The sequence below is a fragment of the Kryptolebias marmoratus genome, linkage group LG14, assembly GCF_001649575.2.
Source record: "Kryptolebias marmoratus isolate JLee-2015 linkage group LG14, ASM164957v2, whole genome shotgun sequence".
Classification (NCBI taxonomy): Eukaryota; Metazoa; Chordata; class Actinopteri; order Cyprinodontiformes; family Rivulidae; genus Kryptolebias; species Kryptolebias marmoratus.
Window position 1 is genome coordinate 19,304,537 of NC_051443.1, and position 26,326 is coordinate 19,330,862.

General features: G+C 37.5%; 1 protein-coding gene across 7 annotated transcripts in view; it reads left to right on the forward strand.

The window, feature by feature from the left end:
• Positions 1-24,411, forward strand: part of LOC108232714 (NMDA receptor synaptonuclear signaling and neuronal migration factor) — a 41,560-nt gene extending 17,149 nt beyond the window's left edge. For 3 of the 7 annotated variants that reach the window (XM_017410685.3, XM_017410690.3, XM_017410686.3), the window contains 13 exons: positions 830-896; positions 2,607-2,612; positions 4,930-4,998; positions 9,213-9,265; positions 11,430-11,519; positions 14,597-14,727; positions 16,874-16,957; positions 17,084-17,117; positions 18,750-18,820; positions 18,935-19,014; positions 19,337-19,439; positions 23,224-23,299; positions 24,066-24,411. In XM_017410685.3, the coding sequence (XP_017266174.1) occupies positions 830-896; positions 2,607-2,612; positions 4,930-4,998; positions 9,213-9,265; positions 11,430-11,519; positions 14,597-14,727; positions 16,874-16,957; positions 17,084-17,117; positions 18,750-18,820; positions 18,935-19,014; positions 19,337-19,439; positions 23,224-23,299; positions 24,066-24,163 (962 nt within the window). In that variant the 3' untranslated portion in view covers positions 24,164-24,411. The remainder of the gene's footprint in view (positions 1-829; positions 897-2,606; positions 2,613-4,929; positions 4,999-9,212; positions 9,266-11,429; positions 11,520-14,596; positions 14,728-16,873; positions 16,958-17,083; positions 17,118-18,749; positions 18,821-18,934; positions 19,015-19,336; positions 19,440-23,223; positions 23,300-24,065) is intronic. The other 4 variants (XM_017410687.3, XM_017410691.3, XM_017410689.3 and 1 more) reach the window with 3 other exon arrangements.
• Positions 24,412-26,326: the final 1,915 nt, after the last annotated feature.

Consider the following 26,326-nt stretch of genomic DNA (forward strand, 5'->3'; position numbering starts at 1 on the left):
TTAGCATGTAGCTGTAACAATTACATGTAATTAGCTAAATGTTGTAAAAAGTGACATCAGAAAATCAACACTACATTTTAAAACAGTGTTTGAAGCTAAATGTGACAAAATTTAGGCATGAATTTTGAGCACAAGCTCCTTTACAAACGGCGCCCCATACACGCCGTTTGGCTCTGGCAAATTTGACAGTGCACAATAATGATCGAACAAAGAGAATGTGTCCCTACGCTGCCCGGCTGAGGAGTACTTCCTTCCAGCCACCACAGCAAAAAAGAGCCACCTGTGTCTACGCACAGTCTCCTTCGTGCTCAATAACTGTGATTAGGTTCTTCGTCAACTGACTATCTCTTTAAGTTCATTTTAAAATTCATTTAACCCCCTTGGCCAGCTGCTTCTCAGTGGCACAGTAGAAGCAAAATGTCTCCAATAAAGCTCACCGGCTTTACTGCATAAACACACCCAGAACAACTTCTGACCAATCACACAATACTTGGAGCAAACCTCTGTGAGAAAAAGTTTGTCCAGGGAGTTGTGTGCCGAAGTGGCGAAGAAAATGACTCAGTTTTCGTCGCACAACCACGTGAATGAGAGCTGACTTTGTGACTTCTCATGGAGTATGACATCAGCTTAACTCTCCGTCTCTCCTCTGCTGTCTCTTCCTTTGTGTCTCCCTCTCTCCATTTGTGGAGTGGTGGACTGTGAGGTGCTGGTGCTGGTGCTGGTTTTGTGCTTTCACTTTAATCTTAACTCAACTATTGCCAATAAGCTGCACAGATTGTTTTCTTTGTCCATCAAACATTGGAATTCTTATTTTTCTCTCTACTTGCAGAGGACACGAACTGGTTCCCCAAGGAAAATATGTTCTCCTTTCAAACGGCCACAACAACTATGCAGGCGTGAGTTTTCAACCTTTTAAAACGCATACAAATACTGTATGTATGCCAACTGTTTACACTGTCAGAAACTAACCAAAAGGGTGTTTCTGACATTAACTATAAATAAATTGTTAAATACAGTCCTGACAGCCATTTTCCAAAGTGTGCTATTGAATTTTAGATTGATTTTCAATCTTCCATGTTGCAAGATTTGCATTTTTGCAAGCTAGAAGTAGTTTCCATTCCAAAGCCTTAAAACTTAAACAAAAAAATTCATCACAGTAAATATTTTGTCAGCGTAAAGTTAAATAACTGAATCACAGTAACTCTACTGTAAATGTTTTATTGCCTGCTGCCATGAAACGTGGTCAATCATGTAAATACTTGTGTGTGTGTGTGCATATGGTAACTTGAGCATTTATTAGCAAAATCTTTGTGAACCAATGGAGAAATTTTAAAGTAACTATCAGGAAAGAATTATCAAATGCACATCTGATTAACTTCAGGAGTCAGCCTGATTCAAGATGGCTCCCGCAGCTATTCAGGCTTAGCAAACACAAAAATGGCTAAAACTCAGTCAATTTTGCAGATACTGAGCTAGAATTTGGTGTGATAGTAGCTGAGATTCATCTTCAACACATACTCTGAGCACTAACAGATTGCACAAGAACTTGCTTCAAAAATGTTGGCAAACAAGGAGGCAGGTGGTATGCATTCCTACAAGGAATGCAGATTTAATTGTTTTATGCAGTCTTTGTAGGCTTATGGAAAGATTTGACACCTTTGGAAGAAAATAACCAAAATATCCAAAATTGTTGCCAAGCAATAGCCTAAATGTTTAATGAAACTAGAATTACTTGAAGAAATGCATGCTGCCTGTCATGCTGCATGACAAAATTTGAAACAAAGGCCACACCAACCACACCATATTTTTACTAAATAACTGTAAAACCGATGGAGTCAATTAGCTGTGGTGGTCATTTTGAATCAATTGAACTCCAAACATTAATTAGTTATTGACAAGTTTTCTGAGTGTTTCATTAAAATCCATCTGTTTCATGATATATTTTGCTAACAGGAAGACACATAAACAAACACATGCACACAAAAATGCACAAGTTTACACAATTGCCTGCTTTTCATGACATTGTGCAATAATTAGAAGTCTACCAAATGAACTTGAACAATTGTTTGTATTAGCAGCAGTAAGGTTGAGCTTATAGAGCTTGTAGTTCAAGGGCTGAAGCATGCATAACCAAAGAATGTTTTTCATAAAGACATTAAACAAATGACACATGTAGATAAATGTGAGTATGAGTCAGGGCTTCTAGTCTAAAGTTCTTGTATTTGCATATGAAAGCTAAATGAGATTCTGTCTCGACATCACCTGCAGCTATAAAAGATATCTCAGCTGTCATAATTAGTTCACATGAAAATGCAAAATCTCCTGCAGTCTGCTTTATCTCTGCCATTTGAAGCCATTTTCACTTCAGTGTTTTGCACATTCTTCTTTAATCTTTGAATAGAAGCTTGTTTTCTTATGTTTCAAGCTCAAAAATTATATCCAGTGAATATATTGTAAGCGTAAGCGGCTGCTAGTTAAGTGAGCACAGGCCAGCAGCTCTAATGTAATATTATTTGCTGCTGTTTTATTCATGGAGATCAAACACTGACACACTTGTCTCTTTCTTCTCTTCTTGCATTCTGATTCATCTCGGGATCCTCAAACAGGATATCGTGAGTAATCTTCTCTGGACGCTTTTCTTGTTTTCAGCTCACCTAACACTTGCCCTTAACAGCTGAAATCTACAATTAACCTTCATCTACTAGTAGTTAAAACAGCAATTATACATTTTAGCAGTATTTGACTGTATATTAGCCAGTGTGGAGCTTGACAGGTTGACAAAGAATAGGCAACTGGATATGTATTTTTTTCCTTTAAATTTCTAAAATTTACATTTGAGAGGATTTTTCTAAAGGTTTATCATCTGATTGGCAGTTTCGGATAGTCAAGGTTGAAGACCTGTCAGCGCAAATGAGACCTTTTAATTCCAACTAAAAGCCCAAAGGAGAAAGTTACAGGATTTTCATGCAACAGAAGGGATAAAGTCCAGTGTAAATCCACTGCAGCTGAGTAAGTCTGCCAAAGTGAAGTCCAGAAAATGACTGTCTTTGTGTCGAAGGACCGAAACTCTGCCAACTGGAATCTCACACACACACACACACACACACACACACACCCACACACACATATATATAAGCAGCAATCGCGTTAGAGTGCTGTAACCCCACTTCACAGTTGTTCAAATTATTGCTGAATTTGAGCTGGCTGGTTGACTTTGGCTGACTTTGAAAGTGATTGTAGAAACTTGCTTTTGGAGAAAGTTTGATAAGAATAAATTTCATGGCACTAATATCTGTCTGTAAACTGCTGTTTCTGTGTAACAGGAAGTTGTTTGTCAATTTTGGTAGTTTAGTTAAGCCAAAGCAGATACGTTGTCTATGAATAGTGTGTCATTTACTGCTAACATTATTAACACTGCTAGTATTTTAACAAACTAAAACCGTAACGTTTCACTCTGCATACTTTCCACTCCAAACTCCAAACTAACATAAGCTGCTTTTGAACACCAAAATCTGTGACAGCTACATTTGTCTACAATGCAAAACAGTTTAAAAATAAAGGCTGTGACGCTGACTGCAGTAAATCTTCAGGGCAAGTCTAAAACAAAGTAAAGTCTTCACAACAACAGATATTCAAACTAACCAAACTTAAAATAAACATAAAATAAAGGCCTAGAAAAAAAACAACTTAAAATTGTAACAGTCAGATGCAACACAGACCTCAGGCTCCTGGTTGAAAGTCTGGACTTTGACACGTGGTGCCATAAAACACAGTATTATGTGTAATGAAATTAACTAAATTCACACAAGCTCCTAAATTGCTTTCTTTTACAACTTTTAGCTCAAATCTCTAAGAAATGTACAACTCCAGTTCTAAAAACCTTGGGACATTGTGTAAAATGTATATAATAGAACGCAATGGCTTGCACCCATATTTCATTCATAACTCAAACCATATAAAATGTTTAAACTAAGCAATCGGTAAACGATGGTAAACATAGCTATGTAGTGTTGCCACAAAAATCAAAATTACCTTATTTTTTCATAAAATGGGACAACTTAATGAGACTTTTGACAACTAATGTTCTTTACTTACCACAGATTTAGGTAATCACAGATAAATATTATGAACACACATTATTCTTCTCAAAGTTTAAGGAGCTCAAACTCTAGTTTTGTCTTTTATTGGAACAAATGTTTGTTAGTTTCACTGGACTGTTGACAACTAATAACTACTGAAGACACACATTGAAAGTGCTGCGTTTCACACCATGTTTGCTCAACGTTTATTGTGAGCAGAGACAAATGACTTTCTGAATAGCGGAGTGACTTTTTTTTTCAGCTGCTGATCTAAATGCGACTCCAGACTTTCACAAAAACACCTCAGTTTGCTTTAGACCACTTGTGGTGGTGTTTTGCTTTAATATTGAGCATTTGTTCAGTTAAAATTAATGAACTTCGAACTGAGAGTATTAAACATGGCATAAGAAATCGAGCCTTTTTGTTTTATTTCAGCTGCTTCTTCAGGATTTGAATTAGAGTTAGCCTCAAGATTGGCAAAGCTATTATAAAAAAATTAAAAAATGTGACTTATTTTGTTAAAGTTAAAAACTATATGACTGACCCAAAGCTAACTATTGCATTAAAAATGAAAGATGACAACCTGACATGGCACAGAAGGTCACAAAATCACCTTTTCAAATACGTAATGGCTCATATCCTACTCATGCCGTTACGTTTGTTGCAGAAGTGAGCTGAAACTTTAGTTTAACCCTGTTTGCTGCCATCATGAATAACAGTCTTCGTCATAGCTGAATAAACCCTGCAGCTGAAAGCCATGGCATTCTGCTCCCTGCACGGCCCCTTACTGCCCCCCTACACCAGCATTCTCCCGCTCTCATCCCTTTAATACTGTGCCACGTCCTGCCAGGGCTTTCCGGGGATTTGTGCAGAGAAAAAGGAGGGAGAGGGAACAAGATTCAGCAGAAGTCATCCAGAGGTACGAGGCGCCCCCTTATTTGTGCGAATGCTAATTTAGCATTCAGAAAATTATTTGACTGTTTTTCCATTTTTCCGTACTTTCTAACTACTTCTACATACTTTGTGCTGTTTTAGCCATCAACACATCATGCTCATTCAGCAGATGGGTGCCGTGACTTTTGTTTTTTTTAATTTTTATAAATTTCAAAATGTTTAACTTTGTTTTATACATATTTTCCCCTCAAAAGCACACTGAAATCTCATTGATTCTTAGAAAAACATGGTTCTCTTTGAATTTACGTCAGCATACTTGCTCTCCTTTTTGTCTTCTAGTTCTACTTTTAGCTTTCAGCTACCAATCTGCTACTTTTAGCTTCTAGCTAGCCTTTTGCTACTTTACTTTCAGGCTAGTCTTTTGCTACATTTCTCTGGCTTTTGGCTACTTTTATCTTGTAGCAAACGCTTTTGCTGCCTTTAACCAGTATTTTGCCACTTTTCACTTTTAGCTAGCTTTTTGCTATTTTTAGCTTGCATTTTATTTTCTACTTTTAGCTTCTGTTACACTTTTTTTGTTATCTTTTAGCCAGCCTTCTGCTTTTTTAACTGTAAAAACTCAGTTTTGGCTTTATCAGCAAAGTTGTTCAACACCCAGCTCTTTCACACGGCATTTTCACAGAAAATGGAATTTCTCTTTTTGACTTTTGTTAATACTCCCATTACAAGCTGCACTTTTGTTATTTATTAACAATCAGCTCTAATCTGACAAAGCTGAGGGGTGAGAATGTGGCACTTGAAGGTACAAAGATGCCGGGGAGCTTTAAAAGGACTAATTAAAATGTTTAATATAGTGTTAGACATGTGTTGATAAGTCACTTGCAGTTCTTTTGAATAGATTATTCAAATGTTCTAAAGGCTTCGGCATTTAGATGTACAGTGCAGCACAACTTGCATTGATCCAAATCTCTGAATGTTCCCTCACATTTATTTCCCTAAAAGTTTAGTTACATAAATTTGTACACAAATTTTTTTTTTTGAGCGTTTTTGGACAGGCAGAGTGAGATTCTGTAACACTTGGAAGAGTCCTCGCTCCTCTGACAAGTTCAGAAAGCGTCCCACTCAGGCCCAGCTGCTCTGTCACAAAGGGGCCAGATGGTGAATGTGACACCAGGCAGTACATCTCAGTTCCTTTGACATCTCAGTGTCATCCATCTGCAGTGTCAGCATCGTTAACGCGGCGTGTTAATTCATCAGAGTCAATGATCTGAGCGTACAGAACATGTCAGGAGGATATTCACATTTTTGAGGGGAACGTCCAGGGCCACCCACTGGCAAAAAAGTATATTCATATTAATGATTTCATTTGGGGTTAAAACACATAATAAGAAACTAGTATTTTTAAAAGGAAGCGTATTGCCTGCTGCTTTGCATGCCAATGTTTCAAATAAACATCTTACGTGATCTGTTAGTGCTAGAAGTATGTGATGACTGACTCTTGGGTATAGCCACATAAAACTGTACTGTAATATCAGTAAAACTGAGTTAGAGCCATTATTGTGTTTGCTGGTTGATTAGCTGCAGCAATTACCTTGAAGCAGGTTGGCTCCAAAAGTTATTGAAATGTAGATATACATGCAGTCATAATATTTTTGAGTTTTATTAAAATCTATCCAGTGATTCATGATATATTTTGCTAACAGACAAATAAGGCTGATTCCATAAGTTAATGCTGAAGTTTTAAACAAAGATAATGTAAAAAATAAATTTGTGCTTGGAGTATGACATGGGAACTCTCATACTGTTTACAGCATCTGTAAAACTGTCTGTGTTATAGTCATTTTTGTGTTGATTAGCTGCAGCGGCCATCTTGAATTTGGTTGAGTCCAAAAGTTCATCAGCTGTAGATGTTCATCTAAGAGTTTCATTAAAATCCATCCACTGGTTCATGAGATATTTTGCTAACAGACAGTGAAATACAGGTGATTACATGATTTCCAGTGGGTGATATTAACAGGACTATAGAAACTCTGGGTAATATTTCTGCAGTTGTCTAAAACCAACAAATCCAGCCAAATTAGTTGTACTTATGGTCTCTTACATTTCCAACTTACAGCTTTGTTTCCTGGTTGCATGCTGCTTTTTTCTTCACCATCATGCAGTAATACAAAGTCCTACACACAGCCAGACAAATGGCTACAGTTTTATTGTTCACTAACTGAGCAATAAATACATCATTATCATACGTAATTACTTAAAATAAGATTAATTAACCAAACATTTATCATTAGAGCCGATAGCGTTGAGCACAGTTTACATTAACATACAGTAGGTAAGATGCTTGCACCAGAGATGCACACAATTGTTTCTACATCGCTGCATTTTAATTAACTAATATTTTCTTTAGCTGCTGCCTCTAAATTTATGTGCTTTCCTATCACCAGATAAACAAACTTCCCACTCACACATACCCACATGCAGAGACCATTAATAATGAGTGCTTGGTGCACTGATCCCGTGTGTGGCGATGACATGGGAGGAGCTCAGAAACATAAAAGGCTGTTTATCGCTTGCATAGAACATCATGTTGAGATCTGGCAGCAAGTCGTTAGAAAAAAAAAAAATCGAACAAAACCTTTGTTGTTATTAAGTATGCCTAAACGGATCATTAAGTGGAACACAGTGGGGCAAAACTTATGATTAATAGATGATAAATAGGCAGTCGGTGAACCTCTGTCGGCCTTAAAAAGCAGTCAGGCCCCACTGATGACTCTAAGTATTGTCTGTTTAAGAGGCTGATAAAATTATCAAAACCTTAGAGACTGAAAACCTGTAAATGTGTATGTTACTAACACAGCTGCTGTGATCATACAGTATCTCACACAAAAGCATTGAAGGAATTCTTATCCCCGAAAAGGGACAGAATTATGGCTGTTTTGGTCAAACTTATATGACACAGTCTCATGTATTATTGTGAGAGAACGCCAGATGTGTTGGTGCTCAAGGAATGTGTTGAGTATGACTCTCAGCTACTAACACACCAAATTTTAGCTCAATGTCTGTAAAACTGACTGAGTTATAGTTAGTTTTCTGTTGCCTAAAGTAATTTTGAATCGGGTTGATTCCAAATGTTAATGAGTTGTACGTGTATTTTAAATTATTATTTCCAGAGCGTTTCATTAAAATCCATCTGGTGGACAATGAGATGTTTTGCTAACAGACAAAGAGGGTCAATGCCAAAGATTTAATCAAAAATATTGCTCAAGTATGTATTAGGGATGACTCTCAGCTACTACCACTCCAAGTTGTAGCTCAATATCTGTAAACTTGCTGAGTTGCTTCCATTGTTGTGTTTCCAACATTTAGTTAGCTGCAGGAGCCATCTTGATTTGGATTGTCTACAAAAGGTAATCAGCTGAGGATGTACATCCAGTGATTATTTTTAGTTTCATTCAAATCTGTCCACAGGTTCATGAGATATTTTGCTAACAAACAAATGAACACACAGAGACATATGTTGTCAGAAGGAGGACTTGATGTTTGAAACATCTCAGCAGCAAATATATTTCTACAAAAACATATTTTATGTAATCCTTTTTTTTTTTAATCAGCTGCTCCATTTGTTCCATTTTGGTCCAACAACCAATTCCAGTGAACTGTTTTAATGTCTGTGTCTTTTCTTCCCATTTTTTCTCAGGAGCTAAAAGAAAACAGAACATCTTGATCTTTTTTTTTTACTTCTCTGTGTATGCGTTCGACCAAACAAACAAACAAAAAAACCCATTTGAAATTCAAATATATCTGCGAGGGAAAAAGAATCCACCGGCAGCACAGCAGATCAGAACTCACAAAAACTGGGTTTCCCTTTTGCCTGTTGCATGAATAAACCTCCTGACTTTCTGACGTAGAACAGATGTCCAGGTCAGTTTCATAAGAAGGCCTCAGAGCTTTACAGTAAACTCCAACAACATGATATTAATAGAAGATGTGTTGTATTACTCCCACCATGCACCTCCGACTCTTATTTTCTCCTCACACTGACAACAAAATGTTGGCTTTATTTGGCCTAATTGTCTCTTTTCAACCTTCAGAAGAATCCTGACATTGAAGTTTGTTCTTTTTTTTTGTCTCGCCCGGCTCTTCCATCCGCCCACCTCTTCCTCCTTCTCCTCTTCGTGTTGCGGTCCCCTCCCTTCGTTTTCCGTTATCCCTCCTCCACTTTGATTTGGCTACCCACAGGAACTTCCGGAAGCATCTTCGGATGGTGGGCAGCAGGAGGATTAAAGCACAGAGTGAGTCAGATGTGTGTGTTTGGTTGATACGTTTGTTCAAACCGACTGTGATGTTACTCACCTCACCATCATCACTTTTTCTTTCTTTCTTTTTCTTTTTTTTTTCCTGTGGTGTATATTTGCATGTGTGGCATCGAGCACTGCTACTTCAGTCTTCCTCTGAGCTTACTGTCTTTTCAATCAGCCAGAAATTTGTGCATATTTTGTATGTGAGAGCATGGAAAATGTGAAAATGTGCTGCAGAGAGACTTTTTCCTGTCTTGTCTGTTTGAACGTTTGATGGTTGGTTGCAAAGTTCAAAGAAAAAGACATTAAATAAAACTAAAACTGCAATTAAGGGATAATTATTAGCGATGTTTGAAGTAACAAACAGTAGGCAACAGCTTTTTGTCAATGAAGAAAAGTTACAGTAGATTGCAAAAGTATTCACCCCCTGGTAATCTTTCTATTTTGTTGTATGGAAAACCTGGAATTTAAATGTAACAAACGGACACGGAAAACTTCAAAATGATGAAAAGGAGGGACAATTTGGTTTTAAACAATTCCTAAAATATATCAAACTAAAAAACAGTTCATGCATATGTATTCACCCCCCAGTAAACAATTCGGAGAGACACGTTTTGCAGCAGATTGATCAGAAATTCTCTTCAGTTTCGTCTCCATCTCAACACTGGAGTTTTTCTTCATGACAAACAGTTTTTAACTCCTTTAAGCTGGATGGGTGCTGCTTGAATACAACAATCTTTAAATCAAATTCAGTTGGACTGAGGTCTAGGGTTTGACTGGACCATTTTAAGACATTTAACTGGTCCTCCTTCAACCAGTGGAGTGTTGCTTCAGCGTTGTGTTTAGGGTCCTTGTCCTGCTGGAAGGTGGACCTCTGTCTCAGTCTCACATCTTTCTCTGTATTTTGCTCCATTCATCCATTCCCACTTCCTGCTGATGAAAAACATCCCCATGTCATGATGCTGCCACCACTATGCTTCAATGTAGGGATCCTGCTCTCAGCATAACTGAGAACCGTTTGGTTTGTCCTTGATGGCCAAAAAGTTCAAATTTAGTGTCATCTGACCCCAAGACTTTGTTTTACATAAATGTTTTGAAGAATCATCACTGAAAATCAAATTAAAATCTGTTTAAATTTTAAATCATAAGGCAAGAAACTGAAGTATTACTAATGAGGGTGAATACCTTTGCAACCAATTGTATAAATTGATGGGTTTTTTTTCCAGTAGCTTTTTTTAATCCATTACTTATGAATCAAGAATTTTATCAGATTGGAAATAAACGCAGAAGTTACTGTAATTATGATTAAATCAGGTTTAGTAAAACAATTTGAATTGTCACTTGTGGCGCTGCTCTTCTTTTCACAATTTTAACTTCACTGGACGTTGGAAAATGAGTAAAAATCTAATAAAAGGCAACATTATGATTTGTGATCAGAGTTAATATACTGGTGCTGAAACTAGTTTAGATCATTTTTTCTCACATCTCTGCACCATTTTCTTCATCTGAAGGCACAGAAGATAAATGTCAGACTCTTAAATAAAACAATCTGAACCTGAGACAAAGTTAGCCTGAGAATACGAAAACAAAATCAAAGCTTTCAAAACCCTCAATATTTATGATTCTATCTCTAAACAAAGCATACCGAAATGAGTACATTATGTTTCTCAACAGAAACTGCCTTTGTGGGGAAAATGTGCTTTTGATCACAAGAAAGATTATCTATATGAATGATAAGGAAATGGATTCTGGAAAAAAAAAGCAGCTAAAAATAAATCCTTGGCCAAGAACTACCGTGCCTTAAGGAAAACTGTTCATAAACCATGTCAAGCACTTTCAAGTGGTCTAAAAATATTCAAACATTATGTGAAACTGTGTAAAGCAGAGCTGATTGTGTTAGAACCGCTCAGTGACTCACTTACTGATAATTATACCAACAGTAATGATAAATTTGAGGATTGGTTTTGTGCTCATTTGTTTGTTGGGCAGCTTCTGGGGGATATGTACGGCATATTCGTGGCCTTATAGCTGTAGTCTTTGCAAACACTCCTGTGTGTTTTTGGTGATGAGCATACAGAGGGAAAAGCTCGTTTGCAGGCTTGTCGGTGTGTGTGTATGTGTGAGCGTGTGTGTGACTATCTCTCCTCGCCCGCACCAGCGTTCGCTGAAGGTAGATCGAAGAGTTTCAGCTGTTCCTGGAGCGATCCCACCCCTGTCAAGACTGACTCTCCTCATGAACCCAAAGAGAGTGAGTTAACACGGACTCACACATGCACACGCAAAGACACACACACACACACACACACACACAAGTGCCGGTGCAGCTTCTAGCAGCAAAACAGGGAGGAGAGAACAAAGACAAAATGTGCAGCAATAATTGCTCTCGTGGACACAATTTGTTTTGCAGCGGTGAAAAATGTTGATTCTCGAGGCGATAAAGATCCTGACCCCACAAGGCAACATTCTGGGATAAAAAAATCTGCTAATTTCTAGTTATAATCAAATTCAAATTGCTATTTTTTAGGCCACTAAAAGAGCAGAGTTTAAGCTTTTATAATGCTATTATAAAAAGAAGTAGAGAGTTTACACTTCATTAAATGAAGCCAATAAAAAGTGAGTTAAAGTCCTCACAAAATACCTACTCAGTAATTAAAGTACTAGTATTTATCGTGTATTGACTGGCATAAAATAATATAACAAGGTCAGCTTAGTGTGAGGACTGAGTATATAAAATGAGTGAATGAGTGGACTACATCTATTTGTGTAAAACTACATTTAAAATGTTTTTGTCTTACGTCCACAAATTAAAAGGCTTTTTATCCATTTCATCCTTTTGTTTTGTCCAACTGTCATTTCATTACAGTTATGAGTCGAGCACTAAATTAACCCTTTTGCATTTATGTGGCCTCCATAACTTTATTACAGTTTACAAATTGTACCACTAAATGTTTCTAAATTCTACATCTTGGAGATTTAAAGTAGTATCTCACTGGGCTGCAACTGTTTGAGACTAGCTGGCGACTCAAACTGAACTCCAAATTGCAAGAAAATACATAAACTTTGAGCTGCAGTCTCGCTGAACTCAGAGAATTTGCACGTGGCTGCGTTTTGCTTGACAAGTTTTTGGAAAATCACAGCTTATTTTTATTGCACGGCTTGCAGAATTGTATTCCAGGGCGTGCACGTTATTTTTTTGCCCTCCTCTGCCCACATCGTACCTGCGTCAGCATGCTTAATCTTGCTTCTCGAGTTCAATTAACTTGAGTTAGTTTGACTTCATTAGTTTAACAGTTACACAACTTTTAACTGCATAAAAATAATTAATTGTTTTAAAGCAGCCTGGACATTAAGGCAAGTTTGTTCACTTTCTGAAAGGAACTCTTAGACTGAAGAATTGCCTCTTTTTTTTGTAAAACCCAATTTTCATTAAAAAAAAAATGGCAGATAAGTACTATTTATTTTTACATATTTATGAATTTTCTACAAAAACAGACATGTTTTAGACTCCAGAAAACCTTGTCTACAAAAACTGGACAATACCACACATAAGAGCATCATCATCGGCCAAACAGTCAGTCACAACAGAAGTTAATAGAAACTTGAAGCTTATGCGTTGAATACAGGAAAATCATTAATGTTTATATATTTTTTTGCTGTTTTCCATGAAATGACAAAACTTAGTTACAGAAGTTACCCAGTTCTATTCAACATTGTTTGCTAGTTACTGCTAAACACAGCAAATATATGAAAATAATAGGATTCAGTTTCATTAGATTTTAAGATTCCCGTTTAAATAAGAGTAATTGAAACAATCCCCAATGATTTTTACCCATTTACAGATCTTAATATTCTAAATTCTTATTCTGAAGTATTTAGATTCTTTAGATGACGGCCATGAAAACTGAAATTATGTTTTTGAAAGATTTCTAGATTCATTTAATTTTCTTTGTGCCTCCACATTTTGGTCGATAGATTGATTCACTCCTGCTCCCTCCTCACAAATTAATTTTCAAACTTGGGTTGTTCATATAAATGTTAAATCGTCAAGCTGAAATTAGCTCCTTAAACAACGCGTCTGATGGCTGGAACGCATACTGTATACGAGCTTGAGCCAAAGCGGTAGTGCTGCTAAGATAAATCATGTTTAGTCTTAAATGAAGCCTAAGCTGTAAAGATTAATCTAAGGCTGTAAAATGTGAAAAATCTTATTAACATTGTTCCGAGCGGAGACTGATTTACTTTAAAGTTTAATCCCAAAGAAAGCTCCAACAAAACAAACACGACTTGTGAGAACGACACTCAGTCTGGTCTGTAGATCTTACTTATAATGAGGCGACATTTTGGCATCGCAGTTTTACAACTCGCCTCCTGGCCAACTAACACACACACACACACACACACACCAACCCTACAATCACACATACAAACTGACTGTCCTTGTTGTTGACGCTGACCCTGTCCATCTGTCTCCTTATGACCGTGGGTCTTTCTTCAACTTTGTGACGCTCTCTCGTTCTGTGAGTACGGAGTGTGTGTCAGAGTCTAAATGTATCGGCTGGTGGAATCGTTACTCCGAGGACTTGTGCATCTTTTATTCTTCTGCAGAGCTTTGACTGGGTTTCGCTTCACTGTTTGCATGCTGTCTGCGTTGAGTTTGTGGTTGTAGTTTTTTGTTGGGTTTTTTTTTTTGTTTTATCTCCATCCCCATTGTCTCAGTGTTTCAGTGTTTGATGAAAAATAAATGACCTGTTAATAAGAGTTTAATTGTGCGTTTGATGCCTTATTTTTCCTCCTTAACGGGGGAGAAAACAACTGTTCTCTTGTTTCTCAGGTGAAACTGTGAATCTGACTTGTTCTCTCTTATTCCATGCTCCCTTTTCTTCATCAACTCCTCTTTAAAAATACTTTATTAAAAAATAAAAAGTCTTCATTTTAAACAAGAACAGTTGACAGGCTACGGCTCTTTAGTGAACATCAAAATGGTTTCCAGATTGTCCTCTACAAAGATTTTTGGCACTTTGTTTACTGAGTTTGTTCATCTATATGAAAAAAGTCAAGTCATTATTTTTATTATAATTATTACAAACAAGCACATAATAGCTGTATAAAAACTGTCACAAGATGTAATAGAAGAAAGAACCTAAATACAGACCTTTCTCAGGGTGCGATGAAAACCAACCACCTAATTAAAGATAAAAAACAACTTATTTTTTTCTTTTTTCCACACTTTTCTGACTCAACTTCTTGTTTTCTATCATCCCTCTTGCTTCAGATCCCTCTCTGTACATCCCATTAGCTCAAACCTTGATGACTATTCTCTTCCAGGTGGAGACCTGCAGACCTCCAGTGGGACCCTGGAGGAAGGGGGTCTTGATGAGGCCATAGACTGGGAGGAGGAGAAAGAGATGGAGAGGCTGGCCTGCGAGGGGGACGACTTTGTTCCTCCCAAAATCATGGTATGTATTCAGTGTTCAGATTTATACATTCAGATTTATTATTATTCAAATCCAATTAACTGCAAGTGGAGGATTAGATGGGGAATCAGATTTAACTGTGCGACTTATTACTGCAGTAAATGATCAGTTTTCCAATTAAAATTGTATCAGGATGGTCGCTTGCACCAATGACTCACAATATTTATTAAATAAAACAGTTGATCCATAAAGTCATGTGGTGAACCGTTACATTGTGAGCACACCCGAAGAGCTGCAAAAACGTCCAGTCACTTATTTGCCTTTACATACAAACAGAAAGTCCCATTCTTAGTCACATTACCAACAATTAGCTCCTGGTAAACATATTAAAATGTGCTTCTGTTCACTAACAACAAAATTACAAGAGAAATAAAGCTGTGTTCCTGGTTTGTTTAAATTTAACTTAAAATATGACAGTACCCAGCTTTTGGCGTGGCAAATCTGGGTTCAGTTTTTACATTAAAACAGTTTATAGGCTTTTAGTTTCAACATCACTTACTGTGTACACATACAAAAATTTATTAAAACACCACAAACTATAACAATACCTTGTTCCTGCTGTCAGCCAGGAGCTTAATAGGACATTATTATCTGTACTTTCACCATTTACTTTCCTAAAGGTTTTCCCCTTCTGCTGATGCTGTTCACTTAAAAGTAAAAAGTTTTTAAAAATAAAACTAAACCTAATTTCAAAAACGTCTGAACAAGACTGGGTCATTTACAAAAAGTGTTTCTTCAAAGTGGCCTAATGTATTTATTTTGTAAGACAATGCAAATGAGGAATAAAAAAAAGGAAAAAGTTGTAAAAAGTTTTTCTTTTCTTTTTTTTAATTTAGAAGAAAATAGGTTTAACTTCTAGCTGGCTCACCAGTTTTACAGGCTTCAGACTGTGTTGTAATCTGGATCTCTCACTGAGCGTAGCAACAATGATACTTATATTTCTTATCTCAACGGCAGGAGTAAGAGAAAATATTACACTCTTGAACAGACATTATCTGAGCATCTTTTCATAATATTGGTAGACATTTTATCTCCAAGCTAGGTTTCTCTGGATTACTGTGGCCCAGACTAACCACATCATTGATAATCGTGATACTTTATTTGTAATTTTCGGTCTCTACACTCTGAATCTTCAAACATATGTTCGAACAATCTGTAGACAGGGTCTGATAAAAGGTAACATTGCTTATAATAAACTTTTTACACCATTTTAAGGACAAGCATCATAAGTCGGAGATACAATAAATGCAATATAATTACAAAACTGTCAAAATAAAACATCCCACATCCACATTTTTGTTTTAGAGGTTCTAAACAGCCAGATATGTGTGTATTATAATAAAGTGGATGTTCCCTGAATGTGTTATTTCAGATACGCGTTTAGTACTGTGTCACACAATTTTGAGTAATGTCGGGGGGAAAAAAAGGAAGAAATAAATACGGAAATAGGAAAATTAGTGTCACAGAAAAGATTTAATATGTTTTTTTTGTGCATAAAAAGGCAGAGTAAACAGATTTAGAGATTCAGCACCAGACTTGGGCTTTTTAAAGCAGGAGATAAGGCCGTGGACAGAGCAGTGCTGCGTAGTTCTCACATCTGCTGAAGGAAAAGCTCATCTAAAATGTCTATTCAACAAGCAGAAAAGGGTTTGTTGTTTTTTATTTGTAGCTGTGGAGGTCAAGTTCAGGCTGAGCTTATTTAAATTCACATAATTCACAGTCCACAGTGAGGTCGTGACTTGGCAGAGTCACTTCTCATCTGAAGGCACAATCCATCCATCATTACATGCAATACATAAACAGTTTTAAAAGCAAACAGTCCTGAAATGGGTCAGAAGTACACAGGAGGGATTTAAAAAGTCACTACTAAATGAAAATACCACTTTAAAACAAAAATATTTCATAGATGATACACTAAATAAGCTAACTGTGTGTGTTTTGTCTCTTAAAATGTAATATTTTTAGAATTGTACATTCCACTTTTTAAAAAAAAGGGAGCGTTTGAACACAATCATTTTGCTTTTTCCCCTTGCTCAGATTTTTCCAAGTTATTAACTTTCATCCATTTTTTGGATCCAGACTCCTAAATCTCTTCTCCTCTTTCTTTTTCTTCCTGCGTCCCCCACAGCTGATCTCCTCTAAGGTTCCCAAGGCAGAGTACGTTCCCACCATAATCCGCAGGGACGATCCGTCCATCATCCCCATCCTCTACGTGAGTCGGACACATTAATGCTTTGTGCACATGCACACATCACAAAACACAATCAATCATTTACAAGCTCTTTTCTGATAAAGGTCTTTTTTCCCCAAGTTTTTGCTAAAATGTCTTCTCTTTTAGGACCACGAACATGCAACCTTTGATGATATTTTGGGTAAGTTTTATTGTTAATAGCGTTTTTGCATTGCCTCTTATAAAGCGAATAAAAAATGTATAAAGTATTTACAGAACTGTGCAAAAGTCTTGACTCGTCCTTCTCTTTTACTTCCAAGGAGCCAAACTTTGTTAGAATCTTTCCAATATGACTTTCAGATACTTTTCCTCTGCTGTGTACTGTTTTGTAGCCCTGACGCTGCTGCTTTTGTCCTCTGTTTCTTTTATTTATACACACATTGCACAATATGCAGTAATGTTCAGGAGGCAAGGACCAGACAGAAAGAAACTATGAAAGACCTTCAGAAAGACCGGAGAACTATTGAGCAAGACCACTTTACAAGATTGCAAGAAAGTCTGGCTGTTTGGAAGCAACGTGAAAATCAATTAGGGGTGATTTAAAACTTGTGCACAGTGATGTAGTATACACTGTATATGAAAAATGATATGACAAATGACAGGAACCATGTTCAGGAAACTTAAGCTGAACATAAAGGGCCAATGTCTCCAAACTGCAGCTCTTTGGTCCCTCTGCAGTCACCCTTCGTAGCGCTAACCAACAACAGGAAAGACTAGTTTTAGCCATTTTCATGACTAGTTTTTCACAAATTTGTGAATGATACTACTAATTAAAGACATCAAATGTATTAATCTGATAATGCAAGTAGTTTGTTAGCCTGTTAAACCACTTCAACGTTCAGCCCCACAGTGATTTTCCTCTCAGTTCTACCAGAAAACTAATATTTGTTGAATTCTTTTAAAATAGAAAGTGCAGTTTTTGAAACCCATCACAGATTACGAGTCATTAAAATAAGGCATTCTGCACAAATAACTCTACTTGATAATAAGAATTAGAAGTAAAAGTTTACCTTTGATTTACAATCAATAAAGTTGAAATAAATAGGGTGTCTGTTTTTAGTTTTAAATAATTCATTGTCCCAATAAAGTATCCAACAAACAGGTCTAATTATTATATTTACTTTAACTTATTATTTCAAAATGAGATAGTTATATTTTTAATTTTCACGAATCTAAAGACACATATTGTAGGCCTGCATGGTTCAATGTTTAAAATTGATCGAAGGGAATATGAACGTTAAAATGCAGCAGCCCCCCTGTGATCTTAAACAGGAAAAAGCAAACTGCACTCTGATATTAAAGATCAGAAAATTAAATCAGTGATAAACTTCACATTTAATAAAGACTTTAGATAGGAACAAGGCTTTCGCTCATGAACGTGTAATTAGATGACAGTTTTAAAATGAGTGTCTGCGTTGTTAAAGTGTTGCTGCTAACCAACAATTCTACAACAAAGCGAACATGAAGGAGTTGAAAGAACCATTTGAAATCTTTATTTACACATGCAAATGTAGTAATTTTCTCTGACATTCATTGATCTAATTTATATTACTGTGACACCAGCTACTGCCCTAACTTGATGTCACATTTAATTGAAACTCACACCTTTGGCCGGTGTTTGTTTTCACTGTCTTTCATCACACTTCAGCTCCCTCCAGACGATCTGTTTAAGCACGCGTCTCCTTCTCGCTGCACAGTGCTTTTATTTTTGTTTCGTTTTAACTCTCTCGATCTCTGTCGTTCACATCAATCCCTCTCTTTTTCTGGGCCCCAGAGGAAATCGATAAGAAGCTCACAGCATACAGGAGAGGAAGCAAGTTCTGGAGGATGCTTATTTTTTGTCAGGTGAGAAAAGGAAAACACAAATCGTACCGAATCTCATAGAACCAAGTGAACATAATAACCTGCTGCACTGAACTGCATGTATTATATGTTGACATTTTTGGGTCTGTTAAATAGGGCGGACCTGGTCATTTGTATTTACTGAAGAATAAAGTGGCAACCTTTGCTAAAGTGGAAAAGGAGGAAGACATGAGCCAGTAAGTCGTTTTTACTTCTGGGTCTATTTCTGCTGCCTGAAGTCGCATAAATTCACATTTATTTTTAATGACTTTTAATGCAAAAACATGTGATAACGCTGAATATGGAAATGAAGCTCACTTTCTTACAGCCTGGACCATGACTTTTGGGGGAACAAATTTATATTTACACATCTTGAAAAAATAGTTTAAATTAGGCAGTTGGGGCAGCTTAATGTAATGTCATTTTAATTTTCTTCCTATGTATTTTTTTTTTTAAATGTATGCTTTTCTACATTCTGAGGAAACAGAATCCTGAAAGTGGTTTTATTTTTCTGTTCAGATTCTGGAAGAGACTGAGTCGTTTTATGAGTAAAATCAACCCAGAGCCAAATGTGATCCACATCATGGGATGCTACGTTCTGGGGAACCCCAATGGAGAAAAGGTATTTAAATACTAAAACAAACCCAAACACCTTAAACTGCCTCACTGTTGGACTTTCAATGAGAAGATTTCACCAAACAAGAATGAAAAAACACTGAAGCTCATAGTGGGCGCTGCCACAGTTTCTAACCGTGCTCCACAAGGGTCCCAAAGTCGAGTGAAAATATCAGTAAGTGTCAGAGAAAGTGCTCAGACTGTAGGGAAATTCAGTGTGATTTGGTGGTGTGTCAGGCTAAACAATGGGAGATTAAACATGTTGCCTCTCAGCAAGAAAGTTGCAGGTTCCAATCTCAGTTGGTTTTGGAACTGGTTAAATCTCCTCCATGATGGGGTATTTCTTAAAGCAGGGGTCCCTGACCACTGGGCCAAGAACCAGCACCAGTCCACGGACCATTTGGTACCTGGCTGCTCAAAAATAATAAAATTTGTCTTAAAAAATTAATCTAAATAATTTTTTTTATGTTCTGCTGAGAAATGGTTGCTTCTGCTCGTGCCTTTTTCCTGCACTCGACTCAGTCACAGTAATTTTTTCTCCTAACCTACAAGCCAACTCAAGCAAAGAAATGTGTAAAAAAAGAACTTGTTTCCTCACTAGTCCATGGGAAAATTGTCACGTATGAAACCAGGAGGGTCGCTCCATTAAATCATTACATTACCGTAAACTATTATTTTTAAAATTAGGATTTTAAGATTGTTTCAAATCTGATTTAATAACTCATTTCCCCCACATTTTATTCCTTGGTGCCTTTTTACATTTATTCTCCCTGCGTCTAGCTGCTCTTCCTGTCTGTCTGATAATCAGCATGCTATCCATCGAGCTGTTTCTTCCTCCACCTGTCTGACTGTTATCTATGTCTGAGTAATGTTACTGCATATAGTTGAGTAGCACAGACGCCAAATGATGCTGCACTTCTATAAACTTGATGTGAACAAACATTAAGACCCACAGTGACACACGTACCGGGAAAAGAAAAAAAAAAAAAAGCAGGCACAATCTGGCACTCGCAGACACAACCCCTCACCAGCGGTGTTTGTCTGACCCGGCTTGTCTGTTCCTGTCATGTCTGCCAAACAATCCTTTGTTATATAAAGTGCTTCTCTCCGGGGTTGATGGACAGAATGCAGAACAGACTGCACATCAGTGAATTCTGCACCTAGACAGACAGACAGATGCCAACACATATCTTTGTTTGAAAAGAATTTTAAAAAAAGTCAAGATAACAGAACAAGCATATGCATTATATTGTCAAAGGTATTCACTCACCCATCCAAATCATTGAATTCAGGTGTTCCTAATCCCTTCCATGGCCACAGGTGTAAAAAAAAGTCAAGTACCTGGGCATGCAGACTGCTACGACAAACATTTGTGAAAGAATGGGTCGCTCTTAGGAGCTCGATGAATTCCAGCGTGGTGCCATGATAGGATGCCACCTGTGCAATAAGTCCACAATCGGCTGTTAGTGGTTTTATAACAAAGTGGAAACGATTGGGAACGACAGCAACTCGGCCAGCAGCTGCATCCAAGCCTTACATCACCAAGAGCAATGCCAAGCGTCTCATGCAGTGTAAAGCACGAGTTCGGACAAGTCAGTTTTTCAGGAGTTGGGCTCGGATGCTTAGTTCCAGTAAAAGAAACTCTTAATGCTTCAGCGTACCGAGACATTTTGGACAGTTTAATGCTCCCAGCTTTGTGGGAACAGTTTGGGGATGACCCCTTCCTGTTCCAACAGGACTGCACACCAGTGCACAAAGCAAGGTCCATCAAGACATGGATGAGTGAGTTTGGTGTGGAAGAACTTGACTGACCTGCACAGAGTCCTGACCTCAACCTGACAGAACACCTTTGGGATGAATTAGAGCAGAGACTGAGAGGCAGTCAGCACATCAGTGTCTGACCTCACAGACGAGTTTCTGGAAGAATGGTCAAAAATTCCCATAAACACTCCTAAACCTGTGGAAAGTCTTCCCAGAACAGTTGAAGCTGTTATAGCTGCAAAGAGTGGACCAACAATATAATAAACCCCATGGATTAAGAATGAGATGTCACTCAAGTTCATATGTGTGTGAAGGGAGGAGAGTGAATACTTTTGGCACAATCAAATTTTTCTTTGTTTTTCAAGGATTTGGCTCAATTTAAACTACATCTTAGTGTTTTATTCCAAACTCAAGGGGACAACAACAGCAAGAGTTTGATTTTAATTAAGTTACATGTTGAGCTTTAGGATCCAGATTTTAAATGAAAGTCACATTTTGTAAACTGCCCATTATGATGCATGTATTCATATACATAAATTTACAGGAAGCAAATGAAACCAAACCCTTTGTGTGAAAAAAAAACAACCTGAAAGCACAAAGAAAGCTGATTTTTGTAATGTTAAATAAATTAAATTCTGATAATACGTTGTTTTAATTTATGAAAAATGTGGTATTGTCGCATTAACTTTTTTGGTTTTACAGGAAAGTAGAATTCCTTGAAGGAATGGATTTCACCCTTTGCGAAGGTTTGAAACAAAGATCTGTTGGGGGTGGCCAAATCTTAGCTCTATATTTGAGTTAAAGCCATTTTAAAGTTTGCTAAGGGTGATTAGCTGTGGTAGCCATCTTCAATCAGGTTGATGCCAAACATTAATCAGTTGTAGATGTGTATCTAATGCTTCATTAATTTCATTAAAATACATCCTGTGGCTCATGAGATATTTTGACAGACAGACAAGGTTGACCATAAGAGATAATGTCAAAGTTCTAAACTAAGATCTTGTGCAATATTGTGGTGCTTGGAGTATATGTTGGGGCTTACTCTTAGTTACGACCACACCAAAATTGATCTCAATATCTCCAAAATTGAGTTTAAGCCAGTTTTGTATTGACTAATGTTAAATCAGTCTGACTCCAAAAGCCAATCAGTTGTAGATGTACATCTGACGATTACTTCTTGAGAGTTTCGATTAATTCTTTCCAGTTGTTAGTGAGCTGTTTTGATAACAGACAAACAATTTCACATAAAAAGAGAACATGATCACCCTCCTTTCATCCTCCTGTCCACAGTGAACATAAGGATGGAGAGAAGGTCAGAGTGTCTGTGTGCCGCTGTTTTTAAGTGATGTCAAACATAAAGAGATCCTTTAATGTGTTTTTTTAGCTTGTGTTGGCTAAATAAAAATCCTTCTATCTTCTAATGTCACGGCATCAACAGTGATTAACCGGACGAGCAGGAAACTACCCAACATGCACCTCGTTTACCTTGGATTAGTTATTAGCCTCCAGCTTGTTTTGCACTACAGACAAGCCACTTCTCCTCCACCTCCTTAAACAATCTCCTCCCATCTAACCACCATCTTTTATCTCTTTTAAAAGACTCCCAGCACAGCACAGCCAACACAAGGGCAGCGCCTCCAATTCAGAATCATAAATAATCAAAAGAAAACCCTTTTGCTATTTGATTCCCCTGATATTGGGGTCCCTTTGTGACAACAAAATGCAAGTTTTGAATCCAATTTGTCCAGTATCACATTTCTGTTTCTCTCTGCTATCGACTGAAGAGTAAAGCTGTCGGAGGTGTTTTACAGATCACTTTATGTCGACTCATAAAAGCTAAAGAGTCAAATCAACATCTTTTACATTTCTTGTTTTGTTTTTTTTAGTTTCCAGTGTTGATTTGTCTCTCAGGCGGTAACAAGCTAAACTCATTGTGTGTGTTGTATCTGAAAACACAGGCTCCTCTGTTGTAAGCGTATCCAAGTGAAGTACGCTTAATTAGCGCTTGCTTTCTTATCTCCTCCCAACAGCTGTTCCAGAAATTGAAGAATCTGATGAGGCCTTATTCTGTTGAGTTTGAGTCACCGCTGGAGCTGTCTGCGCAAGGTGGGCCCCAGAACACCCCAACAAACACACACACACACACACACTCAGACAGGCAGATCGCAGGGACACGCACACATTTATGCAAACATGTACACAAGTTCCATTCAGTGCTGAAAAATATAAGAGGAATTTGTAAAACTTAAAAAAAATTTTTTTTGAAGAATGGAAAATATCTATAATTTAACTTCCTTTTGATTTCAAATCGCCTCATATTCCTCTTGAATATTCACTTGCTTTAGTCCTCATGCTTCTCTAACGATGTCTGAAGGGGATAGTTCAGATCTTTTAATGTGGCGTTCTATGGGAAGCTTATAAACAAATAATATCTAACTTGTTTCAGATAGCTTTTTAAATGGCTTCACTTTAGAAAAATGGAGTTTAATTCCGACAAGCAGCTAAAGTGGATTGCCGCCGACTTAAAACAACCAATCTCCAAAATGTCACGTAGGTTCTTACAAACTTTATTTTATCAACATTTACACTGCTTTCAACTTTTAATTATGGTGTTGTTTACATGTGCAAACAGCAGCAGTTAGCTGTAGCGCCTTCAGCGCATAGATCATAATATTCCTGACAGAATAACTGCGTGATGGGAAATTAATGATGCTGTAAAAGTTTGTAAAATAAAATAATAAAAAATAGCTTGCCTAAACGTTAGACTACAACAGTAACAGACACAAACACAACTATTTCTATGTATTTAATCAGTCTGGATCAGAATACAAACTTATGTCTTATTGTATTTCCATCTCATTTCTCTTTCAAGGCAAAGAAATGATCGAGATGTATTTTGATTTCCGCCTCTACCGCCTTTGGAAGACACGGCAACACTCCAAACTCTTGGACTACGAGGATTTTTTGTGACCGAAACGTCCGAAGAACGAGCCCCGCGGTGCCACGAGGGCGCTGTAGAAACTGAACGTTGCTCGGGTGGTGTTCTCGGGGCGTCGGCTCCACATAAACAATCGTACCTGCTTGGGCTGAAAGAGGAAGAACGAAGATGACGAAGAGACGCAACTCTGATCTTCCTCGTTTTCAAAGTGAAGGTCAGAGATCAACAGAAGAAACCTAAAATCTGTACTCATGCTGGAAAAAAAAAAAAAAAAAAAAAAGAGGAAAAACCCTGACGGAACGAATCGGATTTTTCTGCCTTTTAAGTTCCCTACAAAAACTGAAAGTTGGAAAAAAAAAATATATATTTAAAAAAAGATACAATTTTAGTTACACCTTTTGTTGTGTTTTTGGAGCCGATGTGCTTCAGATAAATTGCTGTAACTCATTTTGTCTGTGTGGTTCTGTGTTTTGACCTGACCTCTCAGAAAGTCTCAGCCCTCTGAGACATGCATATAGATAAATAATCCATACGTTAATGTGTGTATAGTTCACATGAATATATTAGCTTATTCCTGCAAATGATACTCTATAATGGATCATCCCTTATTTTTTTGATGTGCATTGTTGTGCAGTTTCATATGGGAATATTTTGAGATAACTCAGGTTTTAGCCATGAAGTAATGAGTCTGTTTGTTCTATGATAATAATATTAATCTAATATTCAATGCCATTGCTTTGGATGAATGTATTATCTCTGTAGAGATCTGTGTTTGAGGAACTGAATGTTTCCTGGGAAAAAAAAAAGAAAAAAAAAAGCGCTGAGTGTGTGTTTCAAAAAAATCGTGCAATTGTGTGCATTTCCTCCTTTAAAGCAAAAAGAGTAATCGCCAGCATCCCCACACGTTTCTCTTTGTCATGTACATTCAAACAGCATGACAGTCGAGTATGATTTATGATGTCAAGGGATATAACAGCCATCCAAGGGCTCCTACCACTGCAGTGAAGGAGTTACCCTAATGATCCCTCCTGTTCTTTTGCCAAGGGTTCATGCCACTTAGTTGGGCTCTGCTGTCTACCTGCCAAACAGGCTTCTCTTAATGGCAGCCAAACGAGCTTCCGCCACCCTCTCACTTCGCTGGGCTGCCATCCTGCGTGAGGACCAGAGCTCTCAGAGTGGAAGGAAAAGTTGTGAGCAGCTATCTGCCTCCCCTGCCAGGTGTCAGCTTGTTAAAAAAAAGACAAGATGCACCAGGTGTGTGTCTGCTTTTTAGACTTCTGTACTAGTTGAGCAATCTGGACAGTTTCAGACTGATTAAGGATGGTCTAGCCCTCACACATACACACACACACACACACACACACACACACACACACACACAGGTTAAGGCTGAGACCAAAATACAGTCAGAGATTTAAAGGGATGTGTGTTTTCTTTAAGGGAGTTTTAAAAGTGGGGTTGTGTGAAGTGGTTAGTAGTGCTCAATGTCTTACCTGCATTAGACAGCCAACAGAAAGATCCCAGCGTAGAGAATCAGGGAGAAAATCTCCCTGAGCTAACAGCTAGTCAGTGTGGGAACCATGGACTGTTCATATCTAGACCTCCAACCAGAAGCCAGAAGTTGGAAGCCAGAACGAGACCAGCTTCCCTGCAGGCTGGTTCCAATAAATGTTTTAGGCCCCGCCCCCTCCACCTAAACAAAAAGAAAATTATCATTAGTAAAATAAAAAATACACCTTGGATATTTTGTTGCTGTTTTTTTTTTTTTTTTTTTGCTTCTCTTGCTATTGTATGTTAAAAAAAAATCTGACACATTTAGCCGTAATTAGTTATTTCATGCTTAAAAGAAAACATGTAATACTATAATAGCCTGCGGGGGAGTGGGCGGGGCTTAAAGTCCACATCCCTAGTGTGCAGACACTGATCCCAAAAACACAACATGGCAGCTTCTGTAAATTCGGTCCTTCAATTTCCAACAAAAAAAAAAAGAAAGACATGGATCAGCCTCCATCACTTTTGCATTAAATGCTTATTTACATAAAAGCCTGTGCTTATTAGTGTTGAGGACTGTCTTCTACGGTCCATTACCGTAATCTGTGTGGAGCTTGCTGCAAAACTAAACCTGTTGAGCGGCAGAGTAAAAACACAGAAATGTTAAAGCGGTTCAGTGGACACTATTCTCTATTTGATCAGTT